At 29.9% G+C, this 14,144-nt stretch overlaps 1 protein-coding gene across 1 annotated transcript; it reads right to left on the bottom strand.

Annotated features, from left to right (window-relative positions):
• Positions 1-10,303: 10,303 nt before the first annotated feature.
• Positions 10,304-13,411, bottom strand: LOC113389284 (mucin-3A-like). Its single transcript, XM_026626335.1, has 2 exons — positions 13,367-13,411; positions 10,304-11,611 (listed from the first exon to the last, which is right to left on the bottom strand). Exons 1-2 carry the CDS (start codon positions 13,409-13,411, stop codon positions 10,304-10,306), a joined length of 1,353 nt encoding a protein of 450 aa, XP_026482120.1.
• Positions 13,412-14,144: the final 733 nt, after the last annotated feature.

A 14,144-nucleotide genomic window follows, 5' to 3' on the forward strand; every position in this document is an offset into this window, starting at 1 on the left:
ATGAGTGATTAGTACTGAACTTCAGTATTTAGACGTTAGTTAATCTGTACACTCTAGAATGTAACCAAAAATTGTTAAAAAATAATTATTTTAAATGTTCCAGTTATTAATAGCTTGGTTTATCACTGTGTAATAGTGTAGTGTATTTTTGTATAATTATTTTTTTTTCCACTGAATGACAGTCTCGATGAAGACTGAAACGTATGGATAAATAAAGTATTCCAAAACTGCTTTAGTTTTTTTTACTTGGTGTTACTGCCCGATTCTACGTAACTCATCAAAATATATATCAACACCAAACTCACATATTTCAATATATATGTATATATTATCTATATATTTAATATATATATACATATTTATATATATATATATATATAATTATACATATATACAGGTCAATATGGTGTTCAAGCCGAACCAATGAAAATAGAATCGCGAATTTCATTAGTAGAAGATTCGTCTGAAGCCAAAGAAGATTTTGCTGTACAAAAAATTGAGGTTATTTTTCATTTTTTTATGTATGTTGGAATTTGTTTCTCCTATTTGCATTTTCTGAGATTTTTTTATAACAATTTCTTATAACAATTATAATATTTTTTATAACAATCAAAGAATTGAAATGGATCATGATTAGGCACCTTTAACACCTTTGTGCATTTGAAATATAATTTTTTTTATGCATTAGTAGCAAACATTTTGAAGAGAATAACATTTTACAAAACTAATTTATTCATTTGAATCAGACGTTGTTACATATATCAGACATGTTTCAAAATCGTTCAACAAGTATTTAACTAAAAATATAAATTACTCACATGCATGATGATAAAACATATTAATAGATACATAATTGAACTAGTATCAATTGAGCTGTTTTTTTTAATTAATTTATTTTTTAAATTTCCAGATAGAACTTGCTGACCACGTTTTGAATTCAGCACGAGGTTCGTATGAAAAACGAGTGCCAGCCATTACTGGAGCGGTCGAAACGGCCTCGAGCGAAATTCAACGAAATAATAATGTTATCACAGGATTTATTATAGATTCTGGAGAACGGTTGGCATTCCTTATTATATATATTTATATATTATCTCCTTCGACTTCTTTATCTCTGCACTGGTTCAGAGAAACTGTAAAGTTCATTGTCTCTAACACTTATTTTGAATTCAATGACTCTTTTCATTATCAAATTTTTGGGGCGCCAATGGGGTTTCTAGCAAGTCCATCTCTAGAAGAAATATCTTTACAACTCGAAAATACAATTTTTAAAAATTACAATAAACAGATTTGTATTACCGTTATGTAGATGACATTATCAATTGTATCCCTAGTGATGATGCCATTATGATAATTGATCAATTTAATAGCGTCAATAAAAAATTAAAATTTACAGTGGAATTGGAGACAATGAACTCGATAAGTTTCTTAGACATAAAACTTATGTACTACTAATAACAAATTGGTACCGAAAAAACAAATAACTCTGGTAGTTACCTTAATTATTTTTCTTATCATCCTATCCCTTAAAAGTTATAAACTCCGTAACAAGTAACAGACGCACGCTTTTGAATACAATTGACAATTCCACAGTACATAACGATTTACCTGACTCACTCTGGTGTAATATGTTTGCCTTAAATTAAAGAATTGTATGTTCCTTAGGACAGACTTTTTTATAAATCTGGACTCTGGACTCTGTCTTGTAAACAATTTTAGTACAACGACCAGCACTATTTTTACCAAAACAAAAACATCTTTTAATATCGAACGACTTAGAAATCTCGTCTATCAAATAGATTGCCTAGATTGTAATTTACTTCATGTAGGAGAAACAAGCCAGAACTTAATTAAACATTTACAATAACACATAAATAATTTAAAAAAAATCAGACAATTTAAAACTATGCTTGCGGACCACATTAATACTTTAAAACACATTATCGATTTTCTAACCTGACTACTGCAATTCGAAAAAAATTGTGGTAGGATCTTTTTTAACTATTTATAACAATAAGACAATAAATAAACGGAATGTACTTAACACGCTGTGCCCCACTAGTTGTTGTAATTTCTCGGATATTTTTTACAGTGGTGTTAATACAATATTTTGGTCTACCGCGACGTGGTAATATTTTCAGATCATTGAAGTTTTTTTAAATATTTACTATTTTCTAAACCACATAATAGTCTTGTTCTATTTTTTCTTATAGGTGAAATAATTTCTAAATATTGGATTTTAAGTTTTATTTTAATTAAATGTTTTGGTTATTCAACTAAATCAATTGTCTAAAAACTTAGATTAAATTGTAAATACTAATTAATTCAAATTACCTTCATCACTACTTTTCGACATTATCAATAGTAAATATTGTAACAGTTGATATTATCTTATTTATGTATAAATAAAGTTAGGCAACTCTCAAACTACAAGATTCGATTATTAAACTAACTATGAAAATTTGTGTTTTTATAATCATTGTATTCACTTTAATTATAAGGAACATGAAATGCTTTACTAACTAGTTGGTATTGGTATTTGGCCTTGAGGCAAGTTACATGGACTTCCCGATATATGTAAATAATAGGCTTAATCAATAAAAAATTAATTATTAATTAATTAATTAATAAGTGAGTGAATTTATGAGTGATTAAAAGTATTCCGAGAGGATTTAATATACATAATTGAAAACGAACGTACACGTTAACTCCGAGTATTTTCTAAAACCAAATAAATAATTTAAAATCAATAACTTTTAAAATTGACCAGTTTCCGCAGGACTTTAATGGCTGAGTATGTTTATTAAGACCAAGTACTCTATCGTTATACCAAGTAAATTGTCTATTTTAATTTTTACAAACGTCAAAAAAACTAATCATTTTCTCATACTTTGATGAATTTTTAAAATTAAACTACCTGTCGTAAGGGCGTAATATAAGATGTGTAAGTTTCATAAGACCATGATAAATATCGCCAAAAAAAGTTTCATAAAATCTGTTTAATTTTATGGAATTTTTTTTTCAACAGTTAATTTAAAGAAAACGGCTCGGTAGATTTTCATCTAAAACTAATCAGTATCATTACCAACTAATATTTGATTTTTTAAAATCGATTCGGTAGTATGAGTTTAAAAGTGGACGAAAAATTTAACACTTTTTTCCAAATTACAAAGAAACGGCTCGGCCGATCATCGCACAAAACTGAGAAACGATAGATAGATCATAGATTGCGCAATTATACAGTATCGTATGTTTATATCGTATACTTTAGAATAGATGCCATAGAAGATAGTGACTTGATTTTTTTCTTACAAAGAAGTCGTTTCTATTATTCCATATAAATCGGACGTAACACCTTTGGTATTGTAACTACAAGCTTTCTTACATTCCCATCTCACACAGTTTGATATCAAGCTGTAGTGATTTTCATTTTTACTACAAAATGCCTTTCCTGATATTGCTGCAACATATATTGCATCACTATTGGAAATATATAACAATATTTTCATAATACGAGTATGGAACATCTCCACTAAATCAACTACTAGGCCATCATCAAGAACATCTTCTTAACATATTACTTAGTTATTTGATGATTAATATTTTTTATAATTTTATTTGAACAGCGATTAGAACTTATGGGTTCTATGAGCTATTGTGATTAAGATCTTACAAACTACGTTTGTTTTATTACAGATGGCAACCCAAACAGTTGTCACATCTCTGTATGATAAATTTTTATTACAATCTCTGTAATAGGGCAAGTATGGTGCAACAATGCCTGGTGAGGGCTATTTTCACTTGGAAACATATTGCTATTTATATTTCCAAGTAAAAATCGTTGTAACTGTTGCCTGGCAATAGACTACTCGAAGTGGGTATCGAACCGGGGACCTCTGAAACAAGTCCCGTCGGTCTTAAACGCCTACCTGATCATTAATGTGCATTTTTTTTGCAGATATGATGGGAATATATTTATGTTTATGGAGGGAAAAATAAACGGATATTTACAAAATATTTGGCTGAAACTGATGCGATTGACACCACAGCAGGGAAAAGTTTTCTTCAACGATGAAAATATTTATGAAAAACGGTTATATGATGGTACATAAAAATATTCGTTCTAACTATAATTACAATAACATTACTTAATTTAATTTAATATTCAAAATGTTAAATTATTTTTAAATGCTGGATTACAAATACTGTAATAATCAGTCAAATTAAATTTAGGTTTTATGAATCGTGGAGGCTTGCTTGCAATTCGCTTGGGCACACCTCTAGGACAACTTATGTCGACACCGGACATATATTTACGAGACACTCCTGCATCCGAGGTACAAAATCATATACTGATCAAATTTTCCATTTGTCCATATATTACTTCAAACTTTAAATAAAATTTGTTTTTCATAATTTCAGACTTTGCGACGATTAGAATTGCTGAAAAAAAGCACTAGTTGTAAATCTGCAAATCAGTGCTTTTTATACCCCGACCCTGGAGGTCTGTTAGCTCTCAGAAAAGAGTTTGGTGGACCCTTGCATGCCAGCTCTACTCGAATTGGTAGTGGAATATTCAAGAGCGCAACTTCTTCGACGTTTACACAATGCGAAACCATTTCCTATTCATATCTGTGAGTGGTAAATCAATATTTATACAAAAATAGACATCTTGCCTAACAGCGGATTTTAGCATCATCCCATATTAAGCTAGAACTAGTGGTGCATACATAGATCTTATACTACATATCACATTTAATCATTCGAGATTGTTTCACAATTGTCGACAACGCTCGTTCAGCAAGTGACGTCACAATCCCTTTTATCTTTATACAATTTATACAATGGAAAACATAATAGGACTAGCAGTTCATGCAGTATAAGGTCTACGAGTGCATAGCATCGCCTTAAGGCAAATTGCTAGAACTTTCATACCGAAAATTAAAAATTTTATAAAAATGTTGAAAACTTTGGCAAAATTTGATTTTTGAGATTTATGTAAAAAATGGTCTTTCTTGAACAATTTTTTTAAAATATTTTGCGATGTTTTATAAATATTGATATACATTTTATATGTACATCATACATCAACGACCTTACACTCGTCGTTATTATATATTGATGCATTATCATTTATTTTTCCAGATCGGCCATGGAACCATGTCAAATATCGAATACAGATGAAACAGCCTAAATATTCTAAAAAAAAATTAAAAATTAAGCCAAGAAAAAAAATGTATTATACCAATGATCAAATAATCAATATCTTGAAATGATTGGAACTTGAATTATGTAACTGGATGTGTCATTTTATTTATACTAATTTTGTATATAAATAGTTACTACCATTAATTGATTTAAAATGCTGAATTACTTATATCGAATCATTCATAAAATATTCACTGTCACAATAATGGCAAAAAAATATTATTTAACTAACAATAAGTTTAATTGAAATTTGGTTCAATCCCTATAGTGATCAACGGCAAGTACCTTCAGGATATTTGAAATCAATTTCAAATTACCTTCGACCAAATTGTCATTTAATCAGTGAATGGATACTGTAAACTTCCAAGCGGCTAAATAAAGGTATGAAACTATACATACTTACAAGTAAGGAGTGAGAGTCAGTCTTGCACGACTGATATCTATCTAATGTTACAGATCCAAAATAAATAAATATTACAGCATTCAGTAGCTCTATTCGTTGCTGACTTGATATATCCATCTGGGCTGACGCTCTTAAAATTGAAATATTATGGAAAAGATTTGGACCAGGTTACTGTGCCTGAGTGCCTTAAGGGTATATAGTTTCTTCCACACAGTATTAGCGAAAGCAGTGCCCATCATTTCTGGAACCATTCCTCTCAGTTTTTATAAACAAACTGAAACCATCAACATTGAACCCTAAAACAAAATAATAAGAATTAGAGAACAATATGTACAAATGCTCACATAAATATATGCCTATTTACTTACTATTTTGCTGGTAATTTTCTTGAACTCTCTGTTATGCTTTCATACTTTAGTATATACTATATAAGGATAAAATGCATGATTACATTAAAAATAAGACTTCAAATCTAAGATCCAAATACATCTATAACAATCAATGAAGCTAAACAAACAAGAAGAATGTTCAAAATTCTATATATGTAATAATATAATTAAAATCATAAAAAAAATCTTCCAACCTGTGTTAAAAAGTGGCTGATTCCTAAATATTTCATAACAAATAGATTTAAACCACAATTTTCCATTAATATGAATGAAGATAAATATTCTTCAAAAATATAATTTGACAAAAAACTTCCCATACCGAAAACTAAATTATTAAAAAAAACTTTGCAAAACTGAAAATAGATTTTTGAAAAATTTAAAATTTTTTGAAAAAAATGAATTTTGAAACATTTGATTTTTTTTTTGTATTTTGATTTTTTTTTTTTTGAAAATTTGGAACATTTTTTTAAATGTTATATCGCACTGCATAGCTGATTTGGAGTCGAAATGTCGAAGCGCGTAAGCGCCGCATAGACGTCTAACGTCTAAACATTGATACGAAACCTATATAGATGTACACAAAATTTGTACTTATTATTATAATCTTCATAAAATATCTGATAATACGATGTACATATGTCTAATGTTAATTTTTGACCACCAAATGGCATTATATTTTACTTGTTTTATTGGTTCTCTGGGGAGGCTGGACCTGCCTTTACAAAAGTTTCACCAGTTGTTCATTTTGTCAATTCAAGTAAAAGTTTTCTGAATTATTTAAATCGGACGCTCCGTTATCCCAAGAACTGAAATATCATTTTTGGCACTTTTTGTCCCGTATCTCCAAAACGGCTAGGATTGCCTTTGCCAAAAACTAATCAGCATGTTCTTTTTATCAGTAGGAATCAAATGTTATTTGAATTATTCAAATCGGTTGATCTATTTTCGCGAAATCGTCGACGAAAATTTGTACCCGCACACACATGCACACATAATACATCCATTTTTTGTAAGGTATGCCAAAATGTCCAGAAACCTCTGAAGATATATGCAAATTTTCATTTTCGATTTTTTTGCGATTACTAGAACTTACCCTTTGGGAAGTTAATAATAAAAATTAAAAAAATCAATATTCTCATATGTAGAGAAATCAAATACATATGAATATTCATAATCATATATTTAAAATAAATAATCTAGACAAAACATGTATCATCATTCAAACAGCATTATTATACAAGAGTTTGTTGATTAGGAACACACATATCTAGAACTAGTATTCATTTGCTCTGAAAATATATAATACAATTATTTTAAAATACAGATTCCATGCTCGCTAGTTTTTAAGCTCTACTACCTTTTAGTAAAATATATGAATTTATCGATGTATATTTATATTTACAGTAATTAGAATTGCAGTTTATTATATACATTTTTATACACAATATGTATTGCATAGAACTTAATTGTTATTATTACCGACAGTCAATTCGGTAATAAATCTTCTGAACTGAAACAAACAAGTGTCTATGAAAAATACAAAATAATTAGATTAATTAATTTTTGTCATATTATAGTGATCGTATATAGTATACAGGATAAATTTATTGCAATTATTTTTTTTTATTTATTACATGCTTGAGTTACTCTTCACCATTGATCTTATATTTATACGTATAAGAATATCTGAGGTTTCCAAGATATATTAGGAACAAACAAATTCTTCGACTACTGTCTTATCCTATCATAAATTGGCAGTTGCTTACAGTTACCAGCTATCTAAGATATTAATATATCTTTAAAAATATATCATCAACTTTTTTCCATGTGAAGCCCAGTGAACACGATGCCAGTATTTCTTGTAACAGGATTTCTGTTACACGACGCCAGTATTTCTTTTAACAGTTTTCTGGTAATTTATAAATGAAATGAAATAATAATAATAAAAAGATAATGAAATGCTGCACCTTAACATAACAATTATTGATTTTTAAAATCAGTATCTTTATCGGTTAATTAACATTGTTATGAAAATATTTAAAAAGTTGTGAAAAGTTAGGTAAAAGTTATTATTATTTTATTTAATTTTTAAAAAAATATGAGATTAATTCATCTTGTGGATTCATCCTAATCGGTTACGATACATATATGTTTATTGTTTACATTTCATACAATGCTCTATTTGTACACTTATAAATTTAAGTGCATATTATGCCTATATTTATAATAATCTATTTAAAAATGCACAGAATTATTATTAATCATAAAATAAGTGAAAATCTGACGCAAGATTCTTGCTCACCTTACTAGAAAACTAGATATCCTGTTACAAGAAATACTGGCGTCGCGTGCACTGGGCTTTTATTATTTATCTGTCGAATATCAAAAAGCTAACAATCACTTTGATTTCCTAATTTGCTTTACTGATTTCTTGAAGTCAATTCGTGCATAGAAATGAATATAAAAAGTTAAGAAGATATCAAAAAATAAATTTCTTAGTATTGAATAATTTATAATACAGCTAGCTCATATATTTACAATTTATACAAATCCTAATATTTGAAACATAAATTTAGAATATACAACTCGCCATTAGGTTTACCTTGGAATATGCAAATAATTATATATTTTGCTGAAACAAATTATTTTAAAATATTTCTTGTATTCAAGCAAAACTATTGCCAAATTTATTATCAATTTTAAGCATCCCAATAATAAAATTATAAGATCTTTCCATTTCTGATATGTAGCATTTCTGTAATCAACGTAATCAAAAAAGCTTTTCATTTGTATAAAAATATTAATTTTACAAAACTAATAACAACATACATCAAGGATAAACAATAGAATTAAAAAGACTTTTACCCATACTTAAATACTCATATACTGGGTGTCCCAGAACTAAACGGGGTAATAGTATTGACCGTAACTGCCCTCAGCAAAATTAGAAAAAACTAGTGTATGGCATGGTGCCTTAATGCAAGTTGCTGGAACTTTCCGTACCGTAATGAAATATTCGAGGGATAGTAAATGTTTTCAAATAGATTATTATATATACTGTAACTTATATATGTTTACAAAAAAGTAAATGAACAAAACTTAATCAATCGGATTGAAAATGAAGTATTGTCTGATATATATTGTCTGATATAAGAATTATATAAACAGAATTGCAAAGTTAAAATTATTTATTTGAAGTATATAAGAGAGCTTCAGAACTTTAGATAGAATTAAAATTAAAATCCGAATTATTTTCGATATTAAAAAAAATTTGGAATTTTGAAAAAATGAAAAAAAAATCTTTTCCCATCATCACAAGCAGAAAGTTATTTTAATCATTCAAATCGAATGCTCAGTTCTCTCGAAAACTTCTGCATATTTAGCTCTGTATCTGGACTTGCCTCTGCCAAGAACTAATCACAAATTCTGCCCAATCATTACGAATTGAATATTTTTTTGGATCATTCAAATCGGATTATACGTTCTCTCAACAAATCGATTTTTGCTATCTCCGAAACGACTAGACCTGCCTTTGCCAAAAACTAACCAGCACATCTCCCTATCAACAAGAATCGAATGTTTTCTGAACCATTCAAATCGGTTGATCCGTGACGTCAACGTTGAGTTCTGGGACACCGTGTATGTAGCATTATAAACTTGCATTGAGAAACTGCATAGAAATTTACCTGAATGAATTACAACAATTAACTTTAACGTAAATAATTAACAATGATTTACCAAAATTATGGGCCAATTCTGCCGCATAACAGACCAATGTTATGGCAAGGCCATGTTATGAAGAACTTTTCATACTAAATATTGATAAAAGCGATGTGGTTGCTATGCATTTAGGCGTCTTTCTCAAGATGTCAGATAGAAAACCTAACCTAAAAACCGCACAAATGTCAAAAAAAAAACGATCAAAGATAACATGGGTTTTTCTGACCCAGCTTCATAACATACATGACTTTGCAGTTTATGTGTAAAACGCCTGAATGCACAGCAAACACATGAAATTTTGACAGTTTTCAGTATGATTCAGCAACATAATGTGTGGAAGTTGAAGGGTAAAATGACATTGCCATAACATTGGTCTCTCGTGCGGCAGAATCGGTCCCTTAATTTCTATAACAAAAACAAACCCAAACAAAAAATACGATTGAATGTGGTACGATTACCATACAGTTCGACGACATCAATAAATTTCTAACTCAATATAAACAAACTGAATCGTAAAATACCCAACAATTTCTCATATACATATATGATTCTCCATAAATATGGGTAGAGAAACAGTTTTACTTCAATGTGAACAACTATTTTTCGAGGCAAACTCGTGCAGAATATCACAAGCCATTTCAATGTTATTCCTTGATATACCTAAAGCCCTAATAACGTTTTCTTTCGAATAACCTTCGGAAACTAATTTTGCTATGTATTCTAAATTAATATTTTCATATGGCACATTCATCATATCCTCATCTTTACTACAACTGGCCATGCATAATGGATTTTGTTTAAATTTTAATTGAACATTAACGTTCTCGTAAGCTAATTTTTCTGATACAGTTTGAGATTTTGAAGGTGCATTTGAAGTTGCCTGAGTCAAAACTGCTACCATGGGTAAGGACTGGTGCCTGATGTGAGAATTTGAAGAACTAGTTTTTATGTGGTACAAATTTGTGGTTTGTGAGTTGTTTGCACTTTGTTGTCCATTGGTTTCTTCAGATTTACCATTGAATAATTTTATTTGGTTAGGAGTTCGCGTGTCTATAAGTCCTATAATAGTCTCGGCAGGTCCTACAATAACTTCGTTTGATGAGGATATAAAACATTTTTCTATTTTGCTCTCCGTTACAGGAACAGGTGGAGCAATAGTTTTGGGGACATCAAAAGAGAACAATTTCACATTGGTTTTGATATCTTGTTCAGAATCCAAAGACGCTTGTTTAGTCTTTGTCAAAGGATCAAGATTCGATAAGTTTTCTGAACTTTTACTGCCCGTCAAAGTTTTAGGCGGCAACTGCAGCATGTTCGGTACAGCAGATTGACCTGCATCATTCAAATTCGTTAAACTAGACGTAATATTCGATTTGTTCGAATTTTTCAGTTCCTTCACTGCAGGAAGAGAAATTTCAGCTGCACTTTTCCGTGGCGGCAGAGGAGGCGCTGTAGGATCCTGCCTCACAACATTATCCTGAACTGCTGAATGTTGACAAACTTGTCTCAAATTTTTACTAGAAATTTCTTGATTCCCCATTTTCTTCGAGCTTGCTATTCGAGGCATATTGTAACCGTTATATACAACTCCCTCAGGCTCTTGGGTCAAAACTTCTTCTGGATATAAAAATATATCTGCATTTTGGCGCGAATTGGAAACGGAGTTGCTACTAGTTGCTGACGAAGATGTCGAATCCTGCGATGATATTTCAGAATTTGAGGTACTTGTTACTGAGGAAGAAACTTGTGAATGGTTTTGGACTATTGTGGAACTGCTGGGTGTCAGAGACCTTCGGCTAGGTCTTGGTGACATTGGTGGACTTCGAGAGAGCTTCAGTTTTCCACTGAGGGCGTGCAGAGTGCTTGTAGAGAAGTTGAAGTCTCCGGAATCCTTTAGAAAAGAAATAAAATTATTTCGGTATTGTCATTAGGAACAAAGCTATTATACTGCATATCATATTTACTACATTACTATCAATTATGTAAGTTGATTTAACAAATGGCAATCACAAAGCAATTTGCAATCAACCATGGCACAATGAAATGCAATTGGTCGGTTGAATTTTGCCAATTGTCAGATAGTTTATCAAACCTGTTTTGGGCAAAATTAATTATACAATAGAACAAGAAAACATGATTGATGATTTGATGAATGTCTATTGGTCTTTATACCGAAAGACAAATTGATCAAAATAATAGACCAACTTATTAAAAACTTGCTGAACAAATTCGCTATGAGAACAAAACTTTTAAAAGAGAATTCGGAGCGAGAAAAACAATTTACTTACTTCGTCTGTTGTTCATATTATCGTTGATAGTTTAAAATTTTGAGAGAAAATATTTCAGTTTTAGTATTCGTGATCATAGTTTATAGATTGAAAAGCAACATACTCAAATTACAACATTCTAAAATGAATAGTGCAATTTTAAAAATTTGTTAAATTACAAGATGCTTTCTGAGATTTTGCTAATAAGCAATAGGGCATACTTCGTTCATATTATTGTTAATAACTCAAATTTTTGAGTTCAGTTTTCGTATTTGTGATCATAGTTTATGGTTTGGAAAACAATATACTCAATTTACAAATTATCTGTTAAAAGAATTTTGATTTTCTCTATCTGTTGTTAAATACTAGTTTAGGTTTATATATTAAACAAATTCTACTAAATCAGTATTAAATAAAATTTGATCTAAAAAACAGGTTTGATCTTTCGTTAACACAATTTTTGAATCGTTTTATTGGCGAATTAGAAGCTGCCTTTTATATTTGAGTATCTAAAGACAAAAACATCTACATCTTCCAATAAGACAAACAAGAAAATATACATAAGGGCCGCTTTTTCGAGTATTCATATAATATAAACATATAATCATACACATACACAATACATGTAATGATATTTCGTCAATCTTTATTTGACAGAGATAACAGATAACTTACATTTTTTCTGTAGTTAAAAAAGAATTACAAATAATTCAGTTTAAAGTAAAATAAAATATCATTACAATATCAGCATGCTTCAAGAATAAACTGAAAATCTATATGAAACAGGCAAAAGACAACCATAATGACTTTTATATAGAAATCATCATATATAATCGAAAATATATGCAATGCAAATAGTTGAAGAATATTTTGAACAAATTGAAACTTCAATCTGCTCAAGGCAAAAAATAAACATTTGTCTATTGAGTGAATATAAAATGTCAAGCAAAATAAGTCAACTTTTATGAAATTGATACAATTTTTTCGAAAAGAATTGAAATTAAAAATTACCCAAATAAGTATAGTTGGTTACTTCATCATGAACTTAGTAATTTCTTGACGATAAATGAATTATATTACTTGTACTTATTTTCACAAAGGTTAGATTTTTCCATTATATTTTGCTCGCAAGCACTAATGAGTCAGTTCCTTCATTGCAGATTTAAATTAGACAGCAAGTTGGCAGAAAAAATCAAAAAGAGATAAAATCTATAAAAATATATGCAATATTCCTTAAATGATTTGCATACAAACTTGAATCTGTAAACTGCGTCACTTACACTCAATAGACATTGTTGTCAGATTTCTTCGATTATTGCTTGAAGTGCCTTACAAGTAGAACATCAGATTTACTCATCTTGGATTTTGATAAAACTTACCATGATGATGGATTTGTTTGGACCATCGACTCTATCACTATGCATTGTTTCATCAAAATCTCAGACAACTAAACCTGAGGTTCTCCTTGTTAGTACAAAATGGAGAACATCAGATTTACTCGTCTTGGATTCTGATGAAACTTACCATGATGATAGGTATGTTTGGACCATCAACCTTATTACCATTTTTCATCAAAATTCCAAATGACTTAAAGAGTTGATGTTCCAAACAAACCAATCATCATGATAAGTTTCATCAAGATCCAAGGAGAGTAAATCTAATGGTCTCCTTGTAAGTTACTTTATGATATCATGAATGGTGAAACTGTGCATGGTGATAGAATCGATGGTCCAAACAAACCCATCATCATGGTAAGTTTACCAAAATCTGAGGTTCTCCTTGTTAGTACAGAACGAAGCTGATGATAATTTGATATCATCAAGTGGTTTAGAAGGAGAATATAAGATTTATCAATATTAGATTCTGATGAAATTTACCATGATGATGAGTTTGTTTGGACCATCAACCTTATTACCATGTTTCATCGACACCCCAAATGATTTAAACAGTTGATAATCCAAACAAACCAATCGTCATGTTAAGTTTCATCAAGATCCAAAGAGAGTAAATCTAATGGTCTCCTTGTAAGCCACTTGATGATATCAAATGATCATCAGCGTCAATTTGTACTAACAAGGAGAATCCCAGGCTAAATCGTCTGGGATTTTGAAGAAAATTTGCGTGGTGATAGAGTCGATGGTCCAAAAAAAAACATCA

This window comes from Ctenocephalides felis, unplaced genomic scaffold (genome assembly GCF_003426905.1).
Source record: "Ctenocephalides felis isolate EL2017-DRISC unplaced genomic scaffold, ASM342690v1 CF-g0.4_SCAFFOLD_03573, whole genome shotgun sequence".
Classification (NCBI taxonomy): domain Eukaryota; kingdom Metazoa; phylum Arthropoda; class Insecta; order Siphonaptera; family Pulicidae; genus Ctenocephalides; species Ctenocephalides felis.

What these genes read in the sequence shown, in the direction of transcription:
- LOC113389284 (XM_026626335.1), bottom strand. Translation starts at nt 13,411, where the DNA reads ATGCATAGTGATAGAGTCGATGGTCCAAACAAATCCATCATCATG. An exon ending in CAAACAAATCCATCATCATG is followed by an intron (nt 11,612 to 13,366) that starts GTAAGTTTTATC and finishes TCTTTTCTAAAG; the next exon opens with GATTCCGGAGACTTCAACTT.